This window comes from Dermacentor variabilis, chromosome 1, assembly GCF_050947875.1.
Source record: "Dermacentor variabilis isolate Ectoservices chromosome 1, ASM5094787v1, whole genome shotgun sequence".
Classification (NCBI taxonomy): Eukaryota; Metazoa; Arthropoda; class Arachnida; order Ixodida; family Ixodidae; genus Dermacentor; species Dermacentor variabilis.
Window position 1 is genome coordinate 150,992,390 of NC_134568.1, and position 27,036 is coordinate 151,019,425.

Consider the following 27,036-nt stretch of genomic DNA (forward strand, 5'->3'; position numbering starts at 1 on the left):
TTCAATGGCTGCAAGATCTCTTGGCAGTGCTAGGGTACAATGAGTGCACCAAACACATTATCTCTCACAGAAAATGCTGAATTTTAGCCTGCCTTTGGCAAATTTCAAAGCAAAAACGAGTTCACAATGAACTATTAGCATATTTACCAGATTCTAGTGCCCCCCTTTTCCAAAGGGGGGCACTAGAATCTAGAAAGGGGGTCAAGAATTGGCCGCTTGTTTAAATGAGGTATGAAACCAAAACCATGTTTACAGCATTAACCACAACCTACCGTAGTCATCACCACAGTCATCACAAGATACCAGCAGAACAAGTTTATGCATAGCATCGTGACAACAATGCACCGCGTTCAGGCTTAAATACGAAAGCTAATTTTAGGATTATTTGGCACGCTAAGTGAGCAGCAGCAGAGACACATTGTTTTTGGTGCTACGGAAACTTGCATGCACCGCGGGACGAATTGCCAAAGTGATTAGTGCAAAGTCAGCCTCATCCTGTTTGTAATTATAGAGGAGCAGTTTTAGAAACGCAGAACATCAAATGCCATGGAGCTGAAGGAAGGCGACATGTCATGGTCCATGGACAGCAATATGAAGCTGTCTGAAATTGATGATGATAGACACTAAGTGTAAATAAACTTCCATTCTGTATAGGTAAGCTCTGCAAGTGTCCTGTTATTCCCAGTTGCCAGAATCAGGCATGCCACTTTCTTTAAAGGAAGATAGAGTCCCCATTAGATGTAATCAACCTTATTTTCTACTATGAACCCATAAAAATTGTGTGCAAGTTAAATTTGGAGTAATAAGGCAGCAGTGTGTTTGGGTGTATTTTTTATCTGCCTGTTCTATTAATTCGACCTGCTGAATAATTAGATCAATCAAGTTGGTCCCATCAAGGCCAAATTAGAAGTCTATTGCAATTATACTCTACTTCATACATAGCAGGCAATGCTACTAAGACTAGACAGACTTCTGTCACTACTTGCATTTGCAACCAAAATATAGTGTGTCACATATGAAAGATATGGATATGAGTCATTTAATTAAATGTAAAATTCTCATACTGTTATGTCAGAATGTACGACAGTAATTATTACATGGAAGGCGTCGTAGATCTGAATCTATTTACAGCCGAACCCCCCCCCCAAGTGGAGCATCACATTTCCACAGCCAGGACCCACAGTGCAACGCTTGCAACCAGAACATAGTACGTCGCACATTGGAAGCACAAATCTGCTTCATGTAACCTTACGTAATGTTACATTTCATGTAACCTTACGTCCACAAGTTGTAGCAGAAATATGAAGTAGTTATTCCATAGAAGGCATCATAAATAAAAAACTACACTGTTTGGGTGTGGGACAAGACTTCCATGACCGTGCTACTTGCATAGCTTCTGTAGCACTGCTTGCCAAGTGTTACATAGGGTATAGTACTTCCTGCACAGCATCGTCGGGAGTATTCATTTTTGAACTAAATGAAAAGTATTTAATTGATCTCACCCCTGCAGAGCAGAGCCGCCCCCAAAACAGTTACGATTAGTGTAGCCTGTCTGAGCTCACTAGCTGCATAGGCATTTTGCAAGATACAGGCTCAATCTGTCTTATGAAAAAATGTTTCAATATATTTACGGTGACTAATAAAAGAAAGGTTTCACATCACATAAGGCAAAAAGCTGTGAGCACCATATTCTTAATGTCAGGTTCAATGTGACACATCGCTGCAACTATGGATATTCATCACATTTTTACTGCCCATTCTGTAAGCGCACACAGGTTCAAAATGCTGAAAGTGCACTTGCCCACAAGTGTCATAATGTCTGCTTCTACAGAGCCAACATGATCAATGAAGAATGCGATGCCCCTAGTGAACCATTCTGCCGACAAGATGTAGCCTCATCACAGTGGTTTTTTACTGCCATTGAGCCAGGCAAATGTGCTTACAAATGGGACAAAAAAATATGACTGATGCAATTCCAACAAGGAAAATTCATAATACACAAGCATGGCATTTGCTGATCTTGCAGCATTTAAAAAAGCATAGAAAACTCCGTGCAGCATTTGTGTTAACTAAAGGCATGGTTTATTGTCATAATAGTTAAGCCTTCAGCAAAGCAGTCCTTGGTATGCACACTTGGTCAGGTTTTGTGGGACCCACTGTGGTGGACGAATCAGCCTATTCATTAATAGTAGGGTGAGAGCCAGAAAAATACTCCTGCAAATGTTCCAGAACCACTGTGATCCAATATGAGCTGTGAGCCAATATGATCAATGAAGAATGCGATGCCCCTAGTGGAACGTTCTGCCGACAAGATGTAGCCTCATCACAGTGGTTTTTGCTGCCATTGAGCCAGGCATATATGCTTAAAAATGGGACAAAAAAAATATGACTGATGCAATTCCAACAAGGAAAACTCATAATACACAAGAATGGCATTTGCTGATCTTGCAGCATTTAAAAAAGCAGTAGAAAACTCCGTGCGTCATTTGTGTTAACTAACAGCATGGTTTATTGTCATAATAGTTAAGCCTTCAGCAAGGCAGTCCTTGGTATGCACACTTGGTCAGGTTTTGTGGGACCCGCTGTGGCGGACGAATCAGCCTAGTCATTAATGGTAGGGTGAGAGCCAGCAAGATACTCCTGCAAATGTTCCAGAACCACTGTGAAACAGCCTGCAGAACCAATAAGCAGATAGGAAAGGTCTAGAGAACTGGCTAATATGCTATGTGTGGAGTGTGCTTTCATTCAAAGCATAGGTGCGAGTCCACACTGTCGATGAATGAGCTAAGCTAAGTGAAGGTGAGACCAGCTTCACGGTATGTCAAGTAGATCTTCTCAATGGAGTTCACATAGGCAGCTGTGCGAAGGTCCAACCCAAGGTTGTACTTCATGGCAGTGCGCATGATTTGCTGCATTAAAACAAGGAAGACACATGAGCATTCAATGCATGTAAGTGAAGGCACACATTTCAAAAGAATATAGATAAGATTTACTAAACTAAATGTGCCTTTAGGCAGCTCTTCAGTTATCAAAGCTTTATAAGTGCTGCACACAACAGGTATGTTTAAAAATGGAAATTTAGCACAGGGTATTCTAATATAAAAATTTTTAACAGTGACAACAGCTGCACAATATTATAGAATCCATTCAGCAACTTTTGCAATAACAGAAGAACTGCAGAAAGAAAGACTTAGTGGTCTGCAAAAAGTAAGGTAAGGCATTCAAACTTCTACTTACTCTGGCTGACCTCTCCATAGTGTAATCCAGACCAGAATGTACAATGTCCTTTTCTGATGCACCCTGTACAGTATAAGCACAGAATATAAAAAAACCTTAACATTCATGCTATAGCCTAATGTCAATATAGCCACTTTTCTTTTCTTTTTAGGCATTACAGTGGTTAGAACCAGCATCACAAACCTTAAACATTGCTGAAGCAGTGTTAAGCCATTAGACCTTTTGGCGCAGGCAAAAATCTGATTTGGAGCAACGTCAAGCACTTTTGGTGCAGTGTTCAACCAGATACGTTCACAGTTCCATACCAGATATGGTCACTATTTGAACTGAAATTGCCAATAAATGTAGCAGAGGCGGCTTTATACACATCAAACAGTCATTCAGACTGAAAATTACCGAAGTAGTTTCATTATTTTTAATAGAATGGCCTTCCAGGTGCATACTCTGCGCTATAATACTGCTTCTACGATTTAGACTTGTATCAGGTGTTGCATGTTTGGCATGCTTCAAACGAGCAACAACAAAAATATCAACAAAAAAATTAAATTATGGGGTTTTACGTGCCAAAACCACTTTCTGATTATGAGGCATGCCGTAGTGGAGGACTCCGGAAATTTAGACCACCTGGGGTTCTTTAACGTGCACCTAAATCTAAGTACACGGGTGTTTTCGCATTTCGCCCCCATCGAAATGCGGCCGCCGTGGCCGGGATTCGATCCCGCGAAAAAATATCAACAAGACCATGCCCTAGTATGTGCACGACTAAACCAAAGTTACAGTGAAGACGCCAACAGGTTTCTTCTAATAAGCAAAATCTCTCCAGCATATATCTATAGCTGTGCCATCAAACATGTGAAAGCTAATTAAATTACAACCTTAGAATCTGCTCTTCTGATCATACAGGGTTGCAAAGAAGGTCCAGACTTGTAAGCAAATTATAATATGGCAGCAGTTGAAGTATTACAACATATTTTTAAATTGGCACCGCCAACAACTATGCTAAACAATGTGTGACAGAATATTATCCAAGGCCTCTTTTTGATTTGACATCCTCCTTGAGCGAGTTCCATGCCATGCAGGTATGAGGTATACCGATCTGTAGCATACAGGGTACAAACAAAAACACAGCATGGCAACAGTACATTCAAACATTCGCCAGTGAGAAATGCAACAAAAGCATGAAAACAGCGAGGGAGAGCTAATGGAGAACCGACAGCATTGGCTATAGCCATGGCTAGGGCCGCATAGTTGTCTTCCATGATGATGATGGCGGCCGACAGCGAGCTTTAGGATTCAGTTTTACTACCCAGGCTGCATTAACAGATAGAAGCTTTCATTCTTATACTTCATTTGGCACATGCATGGTGCAATTTCCAGCTAAAATTCCATTTTGGAGCAGAATGGCACAAAGGACCACTCTTCGCACAATTTGGTGCAATTGGCATAGCTGTTCCACCACTGCTTATGGTAACCTGCAACACAGTGTCACCAGACTAGTGGTTCCTAGCAATCGGTCTGTGATGGACCCCTCACTGTCTAGTGCAGGTGATCACGGAACTTAAGATGTTGTGATGCAGGGAGGGGGGGGGGGGGGGCACAGATGGATGGGGAAAAAAACTATGCTTTACGCTTTCAGCACAGTTTTATCTGTGCCACATTACAAAAGAAGAAAAAACTGTCACACTATGAGTGCCAAGGTAAGGGTATATAATAGGCTTACGGAGATTCTCTTCTGGAACGATTCACTTGGCATGATTGGAATACGGCCACCAGCTTTGCCGAACCTCCTTTCCAAGGATTCTTGAACACTCTCTGCGATACATGAGAACAAATAATTTTCCATTAACATCATCTTATGACAATGCCTAAACTGTTGCATTCCAGGCAACAAATAGGAACTAGAACAATTAAAATAGGCTTATCAATGCACAATTATCACTAAAATTGTACCATGATCACTGCTCTCTTGCTACAATGACCAAAGCTCATACGTACCATTATCTCTTGTTTCTAATGAAACAAACTGAGCTGTTTCAACTAAGCCATATATAAACTTCTGAGTTAACTTGAATGTCACATTTAATAACTTGTCACTGACTTCACCTTTATACACACGTGCATGAAATAAGTCTATATCATAGCCCATACATTATGACTATCATAAGTTGTGGTAAAACTGCTGTACTCCTTTACTTTTACTGTGTCAGCTGTTAAAAGCTTATATATGCTTCGCTACATGTCCTGATTCACCTGTACGTGTCCTCCACCCTTTAGGTCTCCTGCATCTCAGGTTTGTGCAGGATATTTTACAGGAATGGCAAGGTTAACAATAATCATCATAAAATGCGCAAACAGTAACTGTCTTACTTCAAGAACAGCAGTCAAACACTGCGAACTCTCATGTATCTTTTCACACTGCAAATCATATATGCTAGGGCACAATGCACTTCAGTGTGCTTGCACCACAGATAGCTTCCAAATAAGAGGAGACAAACAAGACAAGCAGTATAAATTAAAGACAGTTCTCACCCAAGAGGTGGTAATTGGACTCCCTTTCATACTTGAAGAGAAGCCTGCCATAGCTGACATGATTCAAGTTTTTCAGCCACTCGAAGTAGCTGACTGTCACACCTCCGGCATTGATGTATAAATCGGGAATGACCAGAACATTGCGCTCCATGAGAATCTTGTCTGCAGCAGGAGTTGTGGGTCCATTAGCTGCTTCGGCAATTATCTGAAAGAGGATGGTAAAATCATTTCACACACATGAAAACCAAGGATTTTCAAAGGGTACACCAGCTGGTATGTTAATGTTCAAGGACAAAACAGAATATTATCTTTTGAGTACCAAAAGAATGTAAACTTCAGGCCTCAAAACAGAAAGTTGCAAACAGACTACTAAGGCTTCTTTTTTTCTTTCGTTTTGTCAAGCACTTCACAAAGGCATCATTATACTGTAAGGACTGTCTGCTGATTTGTTAGGGCAGCTACTTTTGGGGCATTCTCGAAAGCTAATCATTGAAACCATCCATACCCGGTCTCTTCTGTGGGGATCGAGACGCCTTCCCGCACCTCATCCCCAGCTTGCCTGTGGTGCTTAGCTCAAGCTTTGGGAATTGCCGCCCAAGTGGCAACATGGCGGACACAGCTAGCGTGTTGGAGCTAATTTCCTGCTCAAACAGTGCTTTTCTTTGTGGGTGCGAGTCATCGCACAAGCACGTCACTAAGACGCGCTTTAATTAGCCACCCAAGTGGCAGCCCCCGGGGTGCCACTTGTTTTCTTTTCCGCTGAGCACTTCATCGCTGCAGCAGATGCGCACAGGCCCGCTATGAGTTGGTTACATGAAACCTCTACCCACACAACTTCTCGTTCTCACGTTACGTGGCCCGCTCAATCGGTCTTGCAGTGAGCATTTGCCTGTAAGCGCAGTGACTGTCACACTGTGTCGTATCTTGGATTACCATATTTGCACGATTCTAACATGCACTTTTTTTAATAAGAGGTGCATTAAAATTTGCATGCGCGTTACAATTGTAACTAATTCTACTGAAAATCACAAATGAAACCGATTCTTACAAAACAAAAGAAACAAAAATCTCAGTGCAACTACCCACACTGCCATTGAATGGGTCAGTTGAAGAAAGCAACGCTCTGAGCATCGCAAGGTGGGTCCATGGTGCGTGGAATGCCCTCCCGTAGACAGTGGTTGTGCGAGCCTTCAAGAAGTGTAGCAGTTCAAATGCATTAAATGGAACTGAAGATGACTTTATGGGGTCAGCAGACAGTGAAAAGGAGGTGTCATCAGACTACAATGGCGACTAGCCGATAAGATTCAGCTGTGTGCGTACCGGTGCACCTTTGTATGTTCCATGAAATTGTTTGTACACACTATGCGTCAACTAAGGTTTCGTTACTTGATGTGTGCGGTTGAATTGGCACCAAGTTATTTTGTAGGATATTTGGGCGGTAATATAACTGCACGGTACAAACGGTGGAGCGGTAGAATCGTGCAAATACAGTAACAAATCCATGTTTATTGACATTCTGCTCCTGGAGCCTTCTCTGCACCATGTCGGAGAGTCAACGAACTCTGGCATAGCGCCTTTGTGTGTTGTGGAGTGAAGGAGCTTCATGCGTTTTCCCGACTGTCGCTCATAGACATCTCCACATTCAGAATATGCAAGAAGTTTTTAAACAATACCCAAATCAGCGAGCTTACCGATTCATAAGTGCATGAACAATGGCAACAATGATAACCGAGAGGAACAACCCACTGAAAAAAACTGAATTCACAACAAGTACACTTTCAGCAGCAAGAAAAGCAAGTTTTTTTTAACTATGAGATTAAAACATTAAAAAATGTCTGCAAATTGTGACAGGGTTCTGCAAAACCTACAATATGCAGACATGTTGACTGTTTTTTCGTAGATTTTTAAAATTGTACATTCAATTGCATCCCAGCTACCAGCACCATTTTAGGAGGGGTGGTAGCTTCCAGGATGATGATCATGATCGCGTGAGCAGACTATGGCATGCTTTAGGTTTTGGTTTGAGTTTTATTGCTACCAAGGCATCATCAACAGAAAAAGGCTCATTCTCATGCTTAACGCAGCTTCCTGCTAAAATGATGTTTTGGAGCAGGATGGCACAAAGGATTGCTCTTGGTGCAATTTAGTACAATTGACACAGCTATTCCACCACTGCAGCACTGAGTAAGGCCACCCTTCACCCACAATGTTACTACACATAGCCAGCATAGTAATTGACAGAAGAAAAATTCTGTGACGATTCATTGGCAAACGCTAGAAATGTTGCACCTAGGTCACAGATCCATGATTTAAACCACATTCACCACATTGCAAAGCATTGTTCAGGAGCTCACTCAACACACGTCCTGCCTCTTTCAGGAGCAAAGTGCAGCTGACAGTGGTCCAGAGCAGACCACCACCACTCAGTTTCCTTTCTTCTCGTTCATTACATAGTGAGGGTCTCGAATGTGGCAGCTTTGATGCCTTCAGGTAGCATGTGTGGGTTTATTGACTAGTTGCCTTCACCCAAAAAGTTCATGTACTACACGATGCCTGCGGTAGAAAGGATGTACCACATCCATCTGCCATGGCCGTAAGTGGTGGTGCTGGCTAACACTCCCAAGGTTACCGTATTTACTAGAATCTAGGCCGGCCCCGATTTTAAGCAGACCTCCAAATGTCCAAAGCCAGAAAAAAATAAAAGAAACTTGCCTCGAATGTAGGCTGAACAAAAAAGTGAGGACAGCGGTCACAAAATGAAAGCAGCACTTATTTAATATGAACATGCCGAGCTCACTCTGCGTTATCATCGCTGCTAGCCTCGTCGCTATAGCCCTAGACCACGCACACTTGCGGACGCGTGCCAGCGTTAGCGCACCCATGCATGCGCAGACGATGCAGCATGGCTCGCATGCATTGAAACACGGCAAAATCTCGGAGAACAGCTCCTCTCTGTTATCACACACTTCTTTTCCTCATTGCTGTCATCTCCTCGTTGCCGCACATGCAAAAAGCGTCCCCCGTTATTCCTCCAACGATGGACGTTTTTCTCATTGATGCCAAAGACCCGCCCGGCTTGAAATTTTGATGATGCCTCTGCGGCTAGCACAACTTTTCGTTTGAAAGAGGCACCATAGTGGCATCGCCTGTTTGGTGCCATTACGATAACGCCACGCTATGGACCACACCGCATGCCTATACGACACAGGTCAACCATTGCCTTCTTTACTAGATGCCTGCAGGATGGCTCGCGCTCCCAGCGGAACGGGCCTGCCCTCAGTTGCGAACAAACGTCGCGAGGTGGCATTCGTGACCAACATTCAAAGTGTCAAGAGCATCCTTGGTTTTCAGGTACAATGAGTGGAAAGAAAATTGGGCTGGGCGTAACATACTTGTGGACCGGAAATAATTGCACAGAGAAGAATCAAGAGTTAGTGGAATGCCTAAGTGCTGATATTAAGGGTTTTGGGAATGATGCCGAAATTATCCTATTAGGCGACATGAATACCCACATACAGGATCTAGATGGCTATACTGAAAACAGGAAGTCAATGCAAGCTCTTTGTGAGCAACATAACCTCGTTATCATGAATACAGGGCCTAAGTGTAAAGGGCAGATCACGTGGGAAACTGCCAATTAACCACTGATTACTGTCTGATGACTGAAGGAATCCATGATAAGTTGAGAGAAATGGTCATTGATGAGGAAGGGTATAGCAGCATAGGGAATGACCATAAACACATCATTTTGAACATAGGATATGTAGTTGGGAAAGAGAGCAAGGAGTGTTAAATGGCCAGCCCAAATTTGAAAGCTGGACAAATAGATATAGCCACAAAAGACGAGGAAGGACTTGGCAAATGGCCAAGTAAAAAGTGGGAATATAATGAGCTTCTAAGTGAAATAATGACAGAAATACGGAAAGAGAAACAACATGTTCGTTGGAAAGGAAAAAAGAAACCGAAAAGCTGGTGGAACAGGGAGATACGAGAAGCGATCACCGAACGACGGAAAGCATCCAGAGAGCACAGACAGGCAAAAAAAGTGCGGTTGCTGCAGGATGAAGTAGCCAGTAAATGGAAAATATATCGTGAGAAACAATCTATGGTTCAAATACTGGTGCAAGCAAAGATAAAAGGTGAAAGTGAATATTTTGGGACCACAAATTTATTAGGCAGGAAGTCAAAAACAATACAATAACATATCCTAGACGAAGATGGAAAGAAACTGGAAGGGGAAGCGGCATTAAACTACATCCAAAAGATAACAGCAGTATCTTTCCAAGGCAATGACAAGGTCGTAGTTATAGAAAAAAGAAGATGAAAGAGAACCAGATGGAAAAGGAGCTAGTGCTGACAAAGTTCAACTGGAAGAAAAGGCCAAGAGAAAATTCTTAAGTGCAGAGCCCTTTGGCTCTGCACTTAAGACGAGGTTCCCGTTAGGCTGATTAATGAACTAGGACCAAAAAGTAAGGAAGCTCTGGTGAAAGCAGTGGAAAAAGCTTTAAAAGATAGACGAATACCAGACAGTTGGCGACACAGTATAATGAATTTAACTTAAAAAGGTAAGGGGAGAAAGAATTCACTTGTATAGACTGTTCACCGTTACATCGATAATATACAGGTTAGCAATGCAGGCCATCAAATCAAAGCTGCAAGCGTGGGCAGAGAATAATGGCATTTTGGGAGAACTTCAGAATGGCTACAGAATAGGTAGGCGTTTGGATGATAACTTATTTATTCTTACTCAGTGTGTTGAAATACCAAGAGTAGAAAGCAGACTGCTATATATGGCCTTTTTAGACATTATAGGAGCATATGACAATGTAGACCACAACATTTTGTGGGATATTCTGGAAGGGGAAGGCTTAGGCAACGATTGTATACAGCTTTTGAGAGATTTACCTAAAAAATACCGTTTGCATTCAATGGGAAGGGATGAGGAGCGAGGAGAAAGTTGATATCAACAAGGGACTGAGGCAGGGGTACCCTTTATCCCCACTGCTGTTTATGATGTACATGGCGAGGATGGAAAGGGTACTAAAGGAAAGTAATATTGGGTTTAATCTCTCATACAAACAGGCAAGTACAGTAGTAAAGCAGCAGCTTCCAGGTTTGTTTTATGCAGACGACATTGTGTTGCTAGCTAAGAAGCAAAGTGATTTGCAACGTCTGGCTAATATCTGTGGACAGGAAGGCGAGAATTTAGGCCTGAAATTTAGCGTTAAAAAATCGGGCGTTATGGTATTCAATGAAAACAGTGAACATACAGTGTCAATTCAGGGCCCGGAAATACCTTAGGTAAAAGTATATGAATACCTTGGTATATGGATAAACGAAGGCAACAGATATATGTAAATGCAGGAAAAAACAATAACAGTAAAGGGAAAGAGAAATGCGGCCATAACGAAACACAGAGCGCTATGGGGATACAATAGGTACTAGGTGCTCCGGGCTATGTGGAAAGGTGTAATGCTTCCAGGACTTACTGTTGGAAATGCAGTTGTTTGCTTGAAATAAGGGGTACAATCAGGACTCGATGGCAACCAAAGGTCAGTGGGACGCCTTGCATTGGGCACTCATGGGAAGACTACAAATGAAGCTGTGCAGGATGATATGGGCTGGACAAGTTTTGAAGTGAAGGAAGCTCACAGTTAAATTTATTATGAAGAACGCCTGTGGAATATGGAAGCAAGTAAATGGGCTGGGAGAGTTCTCAGGTATTTGTGCAGGAAGAACGTTGATTCACAGCGGAGGAAAAGAACTAGCAAGCTTACCAGCAAGTGTGCGGCCTGTAGGGTGAGCAACACAGCAACTAAGAACAAGCGGAAAGTCAGAGGCTGCAATAATCTCATGGGAGGCGGCATTAGATAAACCTGCCATGAGCAACTACTTCAGAGGAAAAAAACGAAATCAGGAAAGAAACAATTTATGATAACTCAAAGGGAAGCTCATTACTTTTCGAAGCGAGATCAGGATGCCTTAGAACACGTACCTATGAAGAGAGATATAAGAAGGAAGATGAAGCATGTGCTTGCTGCGGTAAAGCTAGGGAAACGAAGCATGTTTTATTAGAATGTGAAGACATCTGCCCAGCGGTCGATTCAGGCACCACTGGCCTCCTTGAAGTCCTTGGGTTCAGCGAGAGCAGGGGGGAAAGTAAACATGCCCACAATAGAGATTAGGAAGAGGCGATCGGAAGATTTGTGGAAGAAAAGCAGGGAAACAACAAAAAACGGAGACATAAAAAGAACAAAGTTGACAATAGAGGGTCAGATAATTTGGCAACGAGAATTCATTTCTTTTTAAAACCTAAATAGGACATTAGGCAGTATAATAGCAAGATCTTGGTGGTACAACCCACCGTCCTGTTCCAAAGGGGACGCTTACAACATCCATCCATCCATCATGAAGGGCGGTGGTGACGACTGGTGACCCAGCGCATGGTGTTTACATGGTAGGTACCGAGGTGAAACCATGGTCAGCACAATCCTTTGGGTGTGCATTTTAAAGGTTGGTTGTCTGGCACTAGAATAGCTGTCGCCTGTAATGCCTGCAAACATCCACTGAGCTATGATGAAGGTTAATTGCCTTCGACATCGGCGCACACGCCCAAGGAAGATTTTGGAAGCCATGCAAGGTAGTGCCCAGTGGTTCTGCCAGCGACATTTGGCACTCGTGACAGACACTAGTGGAGAGGAGAAAAGGGAAAAGGTTTGGCAGCTGGTTTTCCGCTCACGTGGCAGGCATCTAGTAAAGGAGACAATGGGTCAACATAGCGACATTGCTCGTGTACTTCAATTGGCTACTGGCGCGGCTAATAGCGGTTGCGATCCTGACTTCTATAGATGGCGCTAGCTATGCACCATATTTATCATTGTCAATCACAAACTGGCACGTTTTTTAAGATCCTCGAATCTAAGCCGACCCTAGAGTTTGGTATATGATTATTTGAAAAAAAAAAAAAAAAAAACTATCGGCCTAGATTCAAATAAAGACGGTAGTTTTAATATAGAGACATAAATACCCCAGAAAGTGGATGAGAAAATGGCACCGCAATAGCTCAAATTGATAAGGGAATCGCACACGTATTGCGAAGACATGGGTTCGTACCTCACCTGTGGTCAGTTGTTTTTACGTCCACTTTCATGTCCATCTGTTTATTAGTTTTGAAATTCAAGCAAGAACTATGAATAGTTTCCCCTATGCTCTCCGTGTCATTGTTTGTTGGCTTCTTACGATTTGACTAATAAAAATCGGGCTCCTCGGTTTCATTTTTTCTTGTTCATATATTTAAAATACACATACACGCTCTTTTAGCTCTCTGATCCCCTCTCTACCCCTACGACGCAACCAGCTTCCAACACTTCACAGATAGACACGCATACTTTTTTTCAACTGAACACTCCTAATGCTAACGCCTTAAATGTTACATGTGTGTTTGAGGTTTCATTCAATTCGTAAGCAAGAAATACAAGTCATTACCTTGCACTTAAACTTGTTGGCATTGTTCTTCGTGATTATCTTCTCAAGCGCTGCTGGCACAAATATGTCACAATCTTCATAAATCAGGTTCTCACCCTTGTAAGGCTCAGCACCGGGAAAGCCATTGATTGTGCCATTGTTCTGGGCAGAGAACAAGATCAAGGTGTTACACTCATGCTGTTATATGTGTAGGAAAGAAGATTTGCTTCTAGGCATAAGGTGCTCAGGCAGTCAAGCAAACTTAAAGGGACACTAAAGGTAAATACTAAGTCAACGTGTAGCGTTTGCATTCCATTCCAGAAACCTCGCAACACTTGTTTCCTGCCAAAAAAAAAAAAAAATCATGGTTTATGAGAAAAGTGCACCTGAAGGATCTGAATACCTTTTTCGAAATTCAAACCTCCTGCCACCCAACTGGGGGAGTGGTGACGTTGCATATGCCATCACCACCATTTGCTGCCGTCCTTGAGTAAAACGGTGCCCGACAGATGGCGGCAAGGAGCCAAGACAGAGCGGTGGATTTGCTGCTGCAGCTGCTTTCTGGTCAAGTGGCATAGACCGTTCGGGCATCCCGCGACATCACATGGAAGTTGAATTCTCTGCTACTTGCAGTTTGTGCGAGTTTTGTGAGCCAGCAAAATGAGAGCAGCACTATGCGATAACGAAACTACTGAAATGCTAAAGTGCAGGCAGCGTGGAGTCGAGTGAAAACGAAACCTTCGACCGCCCCATCATTGTCAAAGGTAATTTCAATGAGTTCTTTATTCCAAAAATGAAACAGAACTGGACAAGTAGCATATTATTTCGTCTTACAATACAAGGATGTTGTTTTCAATGAGTGGTTGCGTACTAGTGACAGAATTTAACTGAGGAGTGCTTTCGTCATTGGGCAAGTACTTGAATGTCCCGGGGAGTCTCTAATCATGTCCTGCATTTACCTCAATTTCTCGGTTATTAAGGCTCTGTTCGCGATAATATTCATGCCTCAGCAGGGTGTCTACCAAGTTCACACTTCCAAATTCCCTGAGCTTTCCAGGTTTTGCCTGATAGCCTTTGCAAAATTCCATGAATGAGCCTGAACTCTGTTTTATGTCAAGACATGCTGACACCATGTTGCCCGATGCTGTAGTATGCATACTTAATCCAGTTTGAATAGTAAGGAGTAATATCCATTTTATTTAAAATGAAAACAGAAGGAAGGTGTTAGTAAAATGCACAGCGAAAGAAATGATAAAATACATTGCAAATTGGGTTGAACATATTCAAATACGACTTGTAAGGAGATGCACACATAAGTAAATATTTTTGAATATGAGCTATTTCTATCAATTGATAGCAAGCTCATCGGTATGAGGCCTGAACTTTGTCACAACTAAGATTCTCTCTCAGCAGCTGGGAAGTCAACCTCAACTGTCCTGACATACTCTCAGCCCGTACACAACATCTCAGTGTTGGGTTTCACTGTTTTAAAGAGCTTATTTTGGTTTGGATAAGGGACACCTGCATCTCGGCATCAGCCAACGCTCTGTTTTTTGAGCTCAAGCTCCTTCAAAGAGGCGGCGGCACGCTTCCTTTCCCGTTAATTCCTCAGTACATCGGTCCTTCCTGTTCTCATCCTCCTTCTGCCTTGTGTTCACCCCCTGGATCATTTGAAGCATCCTCTTGGTCAGTTGTACAGTCAACGTCCCATTTTTCGGACTCCCTAGGGGCCGCAAGAACATCCGAAAAATCGGGCAGTCCGAAAAAAAGGAATGCATGTCTTTAACTGCCCTTAAGGGCTAAAATTGCCACAAACACGTCCGAAAAAGCTCTTAAGGCCTGCCAGTACACTTATTAGGCATATCGGTGCTCGTACTGTGACAGGAGACGGGGGTGCACGCGTGTATACATACCGTGTTCCATGACAATTGCCCCTTCCCACGCTTGTTATGCTTCACCGCGTAACATTGCTGTACAGAGGAGAAGCTAACTTTCGGACACTGTTATTACGCAACGTGCTGTAAGCTATTCGCGAGGATTACAAAGGCGGAGTCGGTGCCATTGCTGACAGCGGCAAATTCTTTCAATGAAAAAACACTGCACCGCATGGCAAGAAGCTTAATAGCGAACATAGAAGCAGCTAGACCTAACATTGCCGCGGTGGTGGCTACGGCTGCCAGCGGATCTGCGTGGTTCGAGGCGGCGAGATGAAATGGCGGCAGTGGTGGCTTTGATTATTGCCATTTCAGGCCTGCAGTCAGGGCAATATACACCGACTATATGGAGTACATGGTGGTGCCGCAAAGCCGTGCGAATTATCGGGCATGTCCGATAAATTGGGCGTCTGGAAAATCGGTCGTTAACTACTCTGGCAATACCTCGTGCCGACGACACGGTGTCAATGACGATTCGTTGCGATTCCTGTGTTACTGGAGCCAGCATTAACACGACTTTTGTTCCCTTTCAAAGGAGTTACAGCTAATTTTCCCTGATAGAAGCACAAATTCCCTGAGTTTTCCCTGAGTATTTACAGACTATTCAAATTCCCTGAGAATTCCCGGTTTTCCCAGTTTTCCAGGTTGGTAGACACCCTGCTTAGAGGTTCTCGAGCACTAATCTATCACTTTAGCTTGACTTAATATTTGCCTTTAGTGTCCCTTTAAAGAACTACACAAGTCTCACACTTCTACATTCTTCTTACCAGAACATTTCACTGCGACATGCATGTCAACATTATTTATAGAAATACAACATACAACTCTATCTAAATGCATACAAATAGGACTGACATTTTAGGAGCACACATACAGGTGCAAGGAAAGCATAGCAGCATGAATTAGCACAGCACAAAGAGAGAAAATAGATGCAATCTTTATACCTGAACAAACTAAGCCAGTAACGAGTGCTTTTAGACATATACAATTTCCTTCCAGTTCAATCTGGCAAACAAAAACAGCTTCGTTGACTGTGTCTAAGGTTACTCAGCATGGTGAACTACCGTGAACAAAAATCAAGAATTGATCAGGGAAAAAATTGTGTCCCCCCCCCCAAAGACTTCTACTGTAGTTCTTTATTTGATGCTATACAAAAATATTTTTGCTTCATAACATAAATGGTTGATCAAAGCAGTTCTTTTGACATTTGATTAGCTCACTGTGGTACTGCTTCAACACCACAGTGGGAAGCAGTCTAAGCACACTGTAAACAATATATTTGCTTGGCATGAAAGTTGTGCACATGTTAGCCAGCAGTACCTTCTTTCAGTCATAGGCAAAGCCAACATTTTTGCTTCAGCTGTACGTCTCACTATGTATTATTGCACACAGCATATGACGTATATGCTGCGATGTTTTACATGTTGGTGTTAAGCCACTAACCACATACTGAACCATGTAAACTGTAAGAAACCGAATTTCTTGGATTAAAAACACTCACTTATGATAAAAGAAGCATCTTGCACATACACACATCTTTATTATGCTGCAATTGGAATTTTAAAGATTTAGAAATTGTACAATCGACCACACCAACAAAATGATACAAACTTTTCTTCATAGAAGTTAAAATACTGTTAACACTTAAAATGCGCGAGATGCATGTCTTATGGCACTTCTGTTGCTTTCCGAATACCAAATTTGTAAATTTTGCCTTGAACAAGCTAGCAATTCATATATGCATATGTGGTGCAGCTAAGATGAGCTGATTTTAGCACAGCAAAAATGTTGTGACAAATGAAAGGGTTTTTGTAACAGTCACACTAAGCATGATTTCTTCCTAAAAAGCCAGATTCCAGAGATCTTAGTCACCAACTGGCAGAGTTAAGCAAAAGGTGCATGCAAATGTCCAAACCAGTATGTTGATCATTCCTAGGAATGTCCATGTTGAGCCACTTAAGAAGTGCAGACAAGACAGCACTTCAGACTGGTACACACTGCTGCCACATTTTTACCAGCACTAACATGCTGTCAATAAAAAGTGAATTAAAACAAGCAGGCCACAGCTGTTCTGTTACTGCTACTTGGAATGCCATGGCATCAGTAAAGGTTGTTCAAATGTACACCCCAAATGGGATGGTGATGTCACAGAGTATGTGTCACGAGGTAGAAAATTAGCTTAAAGGGTCCCTGCAACACCTTTTATAGAAAAGTGCAAATTGTGCCTGGTATTTAAAGAGCACTTCCTCAATCTTTTCCGACAGACAGTTTCTGAATGCGCATTATATGAACAGTCATTGGAAATAATATGCTGCCACGCCCTTGCACCCTTACTCCCTTTGCATTTAACGGAACTGCGCTCAGGGCTGTTCAGCTATGCCCACATAGAATGATGCCCCCATGCTTTTCCCATTACCACAGTGAGCTTATGCATCAGCATGACCTGGAGAAGGTCACACTGTGACCTTCTTACACCCCTCCTCGCAATTCCCCATCTCTCAATGGTCATAACAGCGCAGAGCTATTTATTTATCACTAAATGGTGCCACTGCCTCATCAGTAATGAGATTTCTTCACTTTAGCTTCTACTAGAGGCACTACTTAATTGCAACAGCTAAGATTTGCAGCTGATGGCCACTGATTAAATGTGCATACAAGTATGCAGGAAATCGAAATAAATTTTCAAAAGGCAAAGGAAAATGCAGATAGTCTTTTAAACAAAACTGTAACGTAAGCTAACTGCTGCAAGTACAGGAATAATATTAGGCTCAGATGTTTATGACAAGATTTTCTAACTAAGCAGGTTTGTTTACTGTCCTCAGAAAGTTTTGCTGAGCCCCATTAAGCTGTAAGTAACTCACAGCCACTATGAAACAATTTCACAATGGCCTCAACAACCAGCTGCATAACATTAACCTATTTTATTTGGTGACTGAGAACTGGCTTCAATTCTTAGCAACTTCAAATGGTACTTGACCATGAGTTACCCTCAAAAACTGCACTGGATTTTTATTTGCACAACTAGGGGCCCCCCTTCACAACTCCGAGTTATAGGGCCCCACCTTTATACTATACCCAATGTACTCATCTTCATGTGATCAATAAAAGAACTTGAATTGGAACTTGAATCCCATCATACCTTTCCCAACACTAATGAAAGCTGCTCTAACATTACTCTGCATTCCAAATGGCTGCTCCAATGTTCCAATAGTGCCCCATCATACAAGATATGTGCAAAGGCTGGTTCCTCACCGACATGAAAACACTGTGAACCAAGATCGTAATGTACTTATGTAAAAAGTGGTGAGGAACTTAAAAATTCAAAATACGAGTTAAGTATGCTTTAGTGTAACAGTTTTTATCATGTGTTGCTTATTATGTGATGTCCCACTAGAGACGAGCACTCTTTCACACGACAATTTAGAGGAGGGTCTAGGGCTATGACTGCCACTGTCGGATGTCACCTGCACACAGGCTTCTACCACGGTTGGCAGCACTGGTTTTGCCACCCACCTCTCGGGCTTCAAGTTTGCTGTACTTGGGGGCAACTTCCTGTGCCTGTGCAGTGGAAGCTACGAGTATGAGGGGCCGGCTTCCACAAGCGCGCTGTTATGGGCAAGCATAGATGCCAGCAGAAAGCCGCCACACACACTTGCGAGCCAGAAACACAGGCAATCGTGGTACTAGACCTCTAGAACAATGTAGCAATACGGCTGCGGGTTTTATTCTGGACACATGTTAAAATCTGCCATGTTGTTCAAATCTCCAAGTCGCGTAATCTGATTAGCAGAGAGCAGCCTGAGAGCCTGCTCTCAACCAATCAGATGAGGCAACCTTGGGTTTTCAACAATATGGCAGATTTCAACAAGTATTCAGAATAGCTCACTCGTAATCGCGGATATGACCTTCAGCGTACCGATACCGATCGTGCTGCTCGTGCTTACCGCACTTAGTGGAAGAGTTCTTCTCCCGTCGTCATCGTTGTGGACGTCTATTTCAACATGGTCACGGCTTTCTTCTTTTACTTGATTTCATTATTATGTTTTTAAGAAGCTGCATTTTTCTATATGTGCAATATTTGCCCTAGTACAGTGCCTACATGTCTGGCTCATTTACGCTTTCAAAACGTTATGTTTTTCACAATGGCGCGGTGCCACCGAATGTCCCGCATGCAGGCGAGGCCGGTACGAAGCTACGAAGCCAAGGTAAGCCTCGTGGGACTTGGAGTCGTGCTATCTGCTGGAGATGGCTGCGAAAAGAAAGGCTGAGTAGCCGTCTGTGCTGTCGTTTTTTTCCTCCAAAAGTGACTGAAAAAGTGACCAGTGATGCCAAAGAACATATGCAGTCGGAGGCACCCGATGTGGTAGCTGTTGAGTGGCTGGCATCACCCATGTCGAAGAGACCGAAATCGAGTACACATGACGGTGGCAGTTCAACCTCAGGCTTGAAGCAATGTGCAGTGCGCCAAATACTGGCGAAGACACCAAGCAAGCATCAGCCTTCAACACATCTTGGATTCGTAACCATCCTTAGTTTTTCTATGACAACATCAAAGGTTGGATGTTTTGCAAGCTGTGCATAAAATACAAGAGGCCTTTCAAGAAGCCTGTGTAGAACGAGGAGCCATGCAAGAGGATACGGTTCGAAAGGGTCATACCTTTTGCTCCCACCGCGCATGGTATACTGTGAGGGACTTTTCAGCTAAGAAACTTATCCAAGACACAACTGAGAAATGGACTGCCTCATTCGTATTGAATGTCAAGGGCCTGATATCAGTCAACAGCTACGAGTATGATACGGTAGTGGAAAAGTGGGCCAAGTTGAAGAATCAGAGGCTTGAAGTGTAGTATGTGCGAAGTGCAGAAATACAAGCCTCTTCCACTGTTGCGTTGTGTGATTGCACTCTAATGTCTCTTGTGTTGTCATTATTCCGTATGTGCTAGTGCCTCCACCCCCACAGTCCTCAAATGTCCACCTCTAAAAATTTTCTGGCAGGAACCCTGCCTGCACATATATATATGCTGCATACACACCAAGCCAAGCTGCTAGTGAGATGATAAAACATTCTATTATCATACACAAACATAATTTTAAAAACATGAACCATGGAAGGTATTTCTGGTAAAAACCACATTTCTTCAAAAATATCAACTCAAAAATTCAAAAGAAAGAAAAGAAATACCCAAATACCCAACTTGTGGCATTAAATTTAAGAAAATGCGAAAGTTGAAACAAAGAGCCAAAAACAAACTACAAATATCAGTTCAGAGGTACTAACAGTACTGAAAGATAATCCTTACAATTTTCCACTCTTCAATCTCCTTTGGATCAATTCCATTAGGGTTGAAGATTGCGCCATCCACTTCCTGGATGCCAATGCATCGAGCACCAGCTCTTGTTAAGTAGCGTGTGCAATGAAGTCCGACATTTCCAAGGCCCTATAAGAGAGTTGCACCTTGTGAACACAAGCACAAAACACACATGTAAAAAGTGCATTCAAGGCACCTGCTTGCCGACTGCCATATAAACTGGAATATATAAGTATAAGGAATTTTTTTTTAAAAAGCAGGCTAAAGTCACCGCTCGTTTTATAAAGCGACCCTTAGCAACCTGCAGCGTGCATGTTGAATGCATAGCCAAACCTGCGTCCACATACAAATGCGATTGCTGGCATTTTTTGTTTCTTGTCACTGGGTCTTGTATGCGCTCTTCCAATCAACCTCATGCGTGTGTGTATGTGTGTGTGGGAAGTTTTTTTTTTTTTTTTGTCTGGTGAGCGATGAGTAGCGGCACCCAGAGAGTTTTCGGCAGCGTTCAAGATAAGAGCTGTTGATATTGCCGAAATATATGGCAACATGGCCGCTGAGCGCCACAGCGCCAGTTTGGCATTTCTGAAAAAAAGTGTGTGATATTAGCGAGCACAAAAAGGGGAAAACTGTCAGCATGCAACCTACATAAAATGTCATTTCATGGGCGTCGTGCAGTGCATCCACAGATTAAGGATGCACTTGGGGACTTTGTACGCGGCACTCGCTACTGGTGGCAGTGCCATTGTAAAAATTAATGCTTCTCGGCAATTTTTTTTCTAGCTTTATTTCACTTCAAGAAGTGGACCTATCGTCCCACTCAACCTATATTCCTGTTCATACGGTATTTTGATACGCCACATTAACGTCACAGACGCGTGTAAGAAATTTTTACCTGGACAATGAATGTCTTTCCACCCCAGCCAGGGGTTGTTCCAATCATGCTCATGAAGCTTGCTTCATTGATGAAGTTGTCGATCCCGTGGAAGACTCCCTAAAGAGGTAAAACACAGAAAACAAGAAAACAGTTGCACATGCTAGACATGAAATATCCAAACCCGAGACTTGCCACACAGACAATGAAGAGAACTTACTCGCCCAGTGGCAGATACCCTGCCATGAATGCCGCCTTGGTTGATGGGTTTGCCAGTGATACAGGCATGAGAGTTCAAATCACTATGTCCTGACAAAGGAAAAAATAAGACTCAAGTAAGCTGGCTCAAAAAGAGATCAGTCATAAAAATAAGACTCACTTGAACAATTATAACAAAAAATAAATATTTCATCGTTAATAAATGGCATCATATTTTAAAATATATACCAAGCAACCATAACAGCAATGCTAGCAAATAAGGTAGCAATGCTTTGAAAAACAGCACTTAACCAAAATGGTGCAGTATAGTTGCAACAATAACTATAGCTACTATTAATCTAAACTCCAAAAAACTGTACTACTGAAATTACTACAGAAGCCAACTTTCCCACTGTGTGCATATGCTTGCAGTGAAGCCAGCCGACAAAGTTTTGTGAGCAGGCTTTCCCACACACATACCACTTGCCCTAACCAAGATAGCCTCGTTCCCGCTCAAAGCAAATAGCTGCTAGGTTTCTACATCCCAAAAATGCATTGTGGGCTATGCAGGAAGTGGAGAGCTCTAGATTATTTCTGGCCTCCTGAAATACTTTATGGGCACTTAAATAAGCATGCAAGTGCATTCACATTCTTGCCCATCAAAATGCCACTGCTCCAGCTCGTATTAAGGCCCACAACTTGGAAGAGAAATAATGAGACGGACGCTACTATTCAAGTGATGCCAGTTCCTACCGATAGTTTGAGAGTAGGTGTCGGCAATCCAGCTCATTTCTCTTTCACCAGTCCCCATGTCAGGTGCTGGCACATCAACTCCAGGACCTAAGGGTAGAATTGTATATGTATGGTCAATAAAACAGTATTCGTGAGAAAATTCACACAGAAACTCCTGTCGGAGTTGTCTAAGTATGCATAAGCATTGTGCCACTTGCTGATCTTCACGCAGCCCAGTGTCGTTATCAATGTTTTGAAACTTGATCCAACCAGTATAAACAACAGCGTTGCAGTGACACGAACTACTGCGAACAGCAGCACAAGGTGGACTGACAACACAAGCAAACTACTGCAGGTGGCAGGCCGCACCAAGTGCGCTGATGACGTTCCAATCATTATAAGCCATTATTGTTCTTTAGGGCCTTGTCCATCCGCATCAAACTATTATAAGCTGTACTCCGGCAGCAGCTGCGTATGGCGTGGCTGCGCAAAAAGTATCCTAAAAGCAATCTGCGATGGGGAGAGTGCACGGAGTGCTGATAGGTTCATGTGTGCTGTGTTCTCACTGCTTAGTTCACATTAAAGCAAGAGGCAGCACGAAGGCGAATTCACTCGTTGCTGCAGGCCCCATCTTGAAAGCGATCGTCTTGCGTGATGGATGGACCGACAATTGGATGGGTTTCCTCATTGGGTAGGCATATAAATGCTTACGAAATTTTAAAAAAGAAAAAAAAACTGCCATTTTTTTATGTAATGGTCTACAATTAGGCTAGTGAGTAACATTGGTCCTATTGAGACATAATTCACAAAAAGAATAAAAACCTCTATCTTATTCATATTTTCCATGTATATTTCAGAATTCTCTCAGAACAAAATGATCGAAAGGAAGGAGCTCTATATTTTAAAAGGAGTCTTATCAACCATGTGTGCTAAACACACAATACAGGGTGACCGAAAAATACTGTAATGCGAACGAACAACCAGAACTCTTCAACAAGCAAACAAAATGGGATGCGCTTTATTTGACTGAAAAAAACCATTCAAATGTCCACCTTATGCTTTGATGATATAGGCTTGAAGACGCGTCCGGAAATTCTTCAATATAGTTGTGAAATTTTCTGGAGAGATTTCGACCCAGGCTTTTTCTGCAGAGAATGTATAAGACATTTGATGAATTTGTGCTTGAAAGAGCACGCTTTTTGCTCCAGGATTCCCCAAACAGCGAAGTCCATTAGATTGAGATGGGGGGGAATTTGACAGCCAAGTGTCTTTCCCCAGGAAGCCAGGAAGGTTTGCCATAACCCACTCGAGTAGTATTCGCTCCGTGGGCAGGGGCCCAGTCCTGCTGCAGCCACCAGTCAATGTTTTCTGCATTCTTTTGATCCCAGGGAATGACAGCACCCTCCAGGATCAGCTTGTGGTAGGTTTCAGCATTGAGTTTGACCCCTTTCGGCAGAAAAACGAGTTCGGTCTTTCCAAGGCCCGAAATTCCGGCCCAGACCATGATACTCTTGGGAAAATAGGTTTTCTCCACTCTGACAGTTCGCAAAGAACCCTTCAGAAACAATTCTCAGTTATTCTGGGAATTCCAAGCAGGCTTGACGGAGAAAAATCTTCTCATCGGTAGACAGAATCGGGCTCAGGGCTCCACCATGGCTCAGCTGCTTCATCCTGCAGCACTTTTCCAGCCTGAAGGCCTTCATTTGGTCCGTGAGCAACTGCCCTTTCGCTGGTTGGCACATCGTGAGCTTGAGATTGTCTTTGACAAGGAGCTACATGGTCGAGTTGCTAACTCCGTGCTCTCAGGTGAGTTTTCTCTTCTGGGTGGATTTCTCACAATTTTCTTGCCGACTCCCAATTTCAGCTCCCTGGTGCTTGCCATTCAAGGCCTCCCCCCTCGCTGCTGGTCCTTGACGCCCCTCTCTCCTGAAACCATTTGATGAAGCGATGAGCTGAACACGCTGCAATTTGAGCATCTTCGCTATCTGTGGAATCATCATCCCCTGCTTGAGGTGGGCAACGACTGTGTGGTGCAACTCTTCAGAGACCATCTTCCCTAAAAGAATGGGACACTAAGAACAATAAAAATAGTAGTGCTATATCAAAAAAGCACGAAGAACTCAAATTGAATAATGTCAGTCCTGAAAAATTCAAACAATATAAAATAAAACAAAATTCAAAGTGCGTTACAGCATTTTTCAGTCACCCTGTACATTACAAGTTTCTTAATGGAGTAGGAAATAAAATGTTAATGAACAGGGCAAAGCGAATGCAAGCACCATGCCAGCCTTTTTTTTTTTTTTTTTTAATACAGCACACAATAAATAGGCAACATGCTCCAAACATATATAACAAGAGACAGCCAATGTAACCTTCACATATATGTTGTAACCTTCACATACAAGTTGTTCAATGCACCTGCTTACCAATCCAAAGTACATCACGAAACAGGTTTACCAACCTGGAATTTCGTGATGAAGTACGAAACCCACCTAAAAAGCCCTTTTTTGCCAGTTGCAAAGCGAAATTGCGAGTGATTTTCTCAAGCTCAAACTCGCTGAACTCCCTCGGGTTGATCTTCAGTCCTGCTTTGCCACCACCAAAGGGAACATCCACCACGGCACACTTGAAAGTCATCAGGGCAGACAGAGCCTTGACTTCATCTAGGCTCACATCTAAGCTGTACCGAATACCTGCAAAGAGGTGAAACACACGTAACAAATTTGATAATGTTCAGTCGGCAGAAATAAAAAGCAGGAGTGTTCTAGCAAAAGACACAAAGGTACAGTGAAAACTACTAGACAGGTAAATAAAACACTCCCTTTATTTTTTCAAATAGTTATCTAGAGGCAGTCATTACTTACTATGAAGCAGTGTCAGCTGGTTAAGGGTGAAAAAGAAAAAAATATGTATGCAGAGCAGCATTCACAATTTTAAAGGCGGCATCAGGATATTACTGCACTTGACTATCTACACACTGAAATCACGCAGCCATATTTTATCAAACAAATACAAGCCTACTTTTGGTATTTCGACTATTGTAATGTGCGGCGTATATGCAGGTTAACACATCGCTACAAATATTCAGTTTCAATTTCAATTGCTGCGTAGAAAACAAAGCAAAATTTGACGGAGACTTTTAGTATATACAGCTGGTAGTGGGCTATGACATACAGCAATGTATGCTGCTGTTTTTTTTTTTTTCGAACAGCTACCTAACATATATAACGATCACCTTGTTAAGGGCCATGACATTGGGATTGGCGTTTTAGGCCGTACGTAAAGCTTATCTGCTATATTACTGACTCGAGCTAATTATAGTTAAGCCTCTACTAATAAATATTATCGCAGAAAACTGCGGCGCACTATCTATCCCCGGTCCCGCAAGCAAGGTAGAGCACTTTAAAAACGGATAGAAAAGAAGAAGAAAAAAATGGATAAACGAACTTTTGCAGCTCGTTCTCCGAATTAAAACACGTGTGTGGCACATGGAAAGAGTGGGCCTTGATGACCTAGAGCGACCGACGCAGAGGGTCATTTGGTGATAAAGAACGTAGTTGACCTCCACATGATAACGAAAATTGAAAGCGAAATTGCTTGAAGAGTAAAAGTCTCAACGCAAATGGCTTCCTTTTTTATTTAGCTGGCGAAGTGGCTATCTATCATGATGCTGTCTCGTTGATAGAAAGCAACGAAGAATAACGAGAAGGCGCAGAAGAGCACGCGTCGAGAGGGAAACTTTCTTAGCACCTGGATGGGTCGCAAAAGCTGTGCTCTTTGGCTTCGCAAACGTGCGCGGCATTTTTTCTTTTTTTTTTTTTTCCGAGTGGCTCACATAGCGCTCGCCAAATCCAGCTTGAAACAGGTGGCCGAACAGAGGTCCCGTCCGGAAACCCGTTGGAGCTGGACCAAACGAGCCACGCGCGCTCCACGGCCGCCTGCGCATGCGGCGTATGCGCATACCGCGACGGTCCGTGCATACAACGATCACGCCCTTCGGGAAAGCAGCCTCCTTGCACCTACCTCCTTTGCAGGGCGTCCGGTGATGACTGTGCTGTGCCCGCCACCCGTTGATCATCACGTATTCCCCATTGTCCCTCTTCAAAGGGAAGGACACCTCAAGCACCGCATGGCAAGGTCCGAGAAGGGCGAGGTACCCGCGAACCTTCTTGCGCTTCTCCTCCAGACTAAGCTTCCCTTTAAACTCCTCCACTAATTTGTCCTCAACAACTTGCCAGCCTCGATGGTAGAAGTACTCGACCATGTGGAAAAACGAAGGATCCTCCGAGTCCTCCACGTATTGAAGATGTTCGGGCATCTTGTGGTCCGAATAACTCCGCCTCTGGTATTGTGAAACCATGGGCGCGATCGCTGACTTCACGGTCTTCCGACATATTCCTGCTTGGCCGTACACGTTCGCAAGTTGCCTCAAGGTGACTGCTCCGCACTTCAGCATCTTGAAAGTGTGTGCCTCCGGTCACTGCAAACTGAAATCTCTCACACTAAAAAAAAAAAAGTAGCTAAGACGGTCTAACTCCTCCACCCATACAGAACCAACTTTCACTTTTTGGGCAGGGCTTGGCAACTGGATACGATTAGTGCCAATCCAAATATATACCTCATTAAATATACAAGGGCACGGCAGCGCCAAAACGGCCAAGTGTTCAAACAAACACTCAGGACTGCATTATTTTTTACGGCTGTTTTTAAGAACTTAAATAACAGATTTTTCCGAATAAAACAATATTCAACTGCCCAAACT

The 27,036-nt window shown here is 42.9% G+C and overlaps 1 protein-coding gene across 1 annotated transcript; it reads right to left on the reverse strand.

Moving 5' to 3' along the window:
- Nucleotides 1–1,674: 1,674 nt before the first annotated feature.
- Nucleotides 1,675–26,872, reverse strand: Gdh (glutamate dehydrogenase, mitochondrial). The gene is made up of 11 exons (XM_075697650.1): nt 26,298–26,872; nt 24,767–24,967; nt 22,296–22,382; nt 21,565–21,653; nt 21,366–21,464; nt 20,465–20,602; nt 13,252–13,392; nt 5,767–5,971; nt 4,958–5,049; nt 3,238–3,300; nt 1,675–2,909 (listed from the first exon to the last, which is right to left on the reverse strand). Exons 1-11 carry the CDS (start codon nt 26,728–26,730, stop codon nt 2,790–2,792), a joined length of 1,668 nt encoding a protein of 555 aa, XP_075553765.1. The 5' UTR covers nt 26,731–26,872; the 3' UTR covers nt 1,675–2,789.
- Between the last annotated feature and the right edge of the window lie 164 nt (nt 26,873–27,036).

What these genes read in the sequence shown, in the direction of transcription:
- Gdh (XM_075697650.1), bottom strand. Translation starts at nt 26,730, where the DNA reads ATGCTGAAGTGCGGAGCAGTCACCTTGAGGCAACTTGCGAACGTGTAC. An exon ending in CACCTACTCTCAAACTATCG is followed by an intron (nt 21,654 to 22,295) that starts GTAGGAACTGGC and finishes TTCCTTTGTCAG; the next exon opens with GACATAGTGATTTGAACTCT. An exon ending in GTCCAATTACCACCTCTTGG is followed by an intron (nt 5,050 to 5,766) that starts GTGAGAACTGTC and finishes CATGTATCGCAG; the next exon opens with AGAGTGTTCAAGAATCCTTG.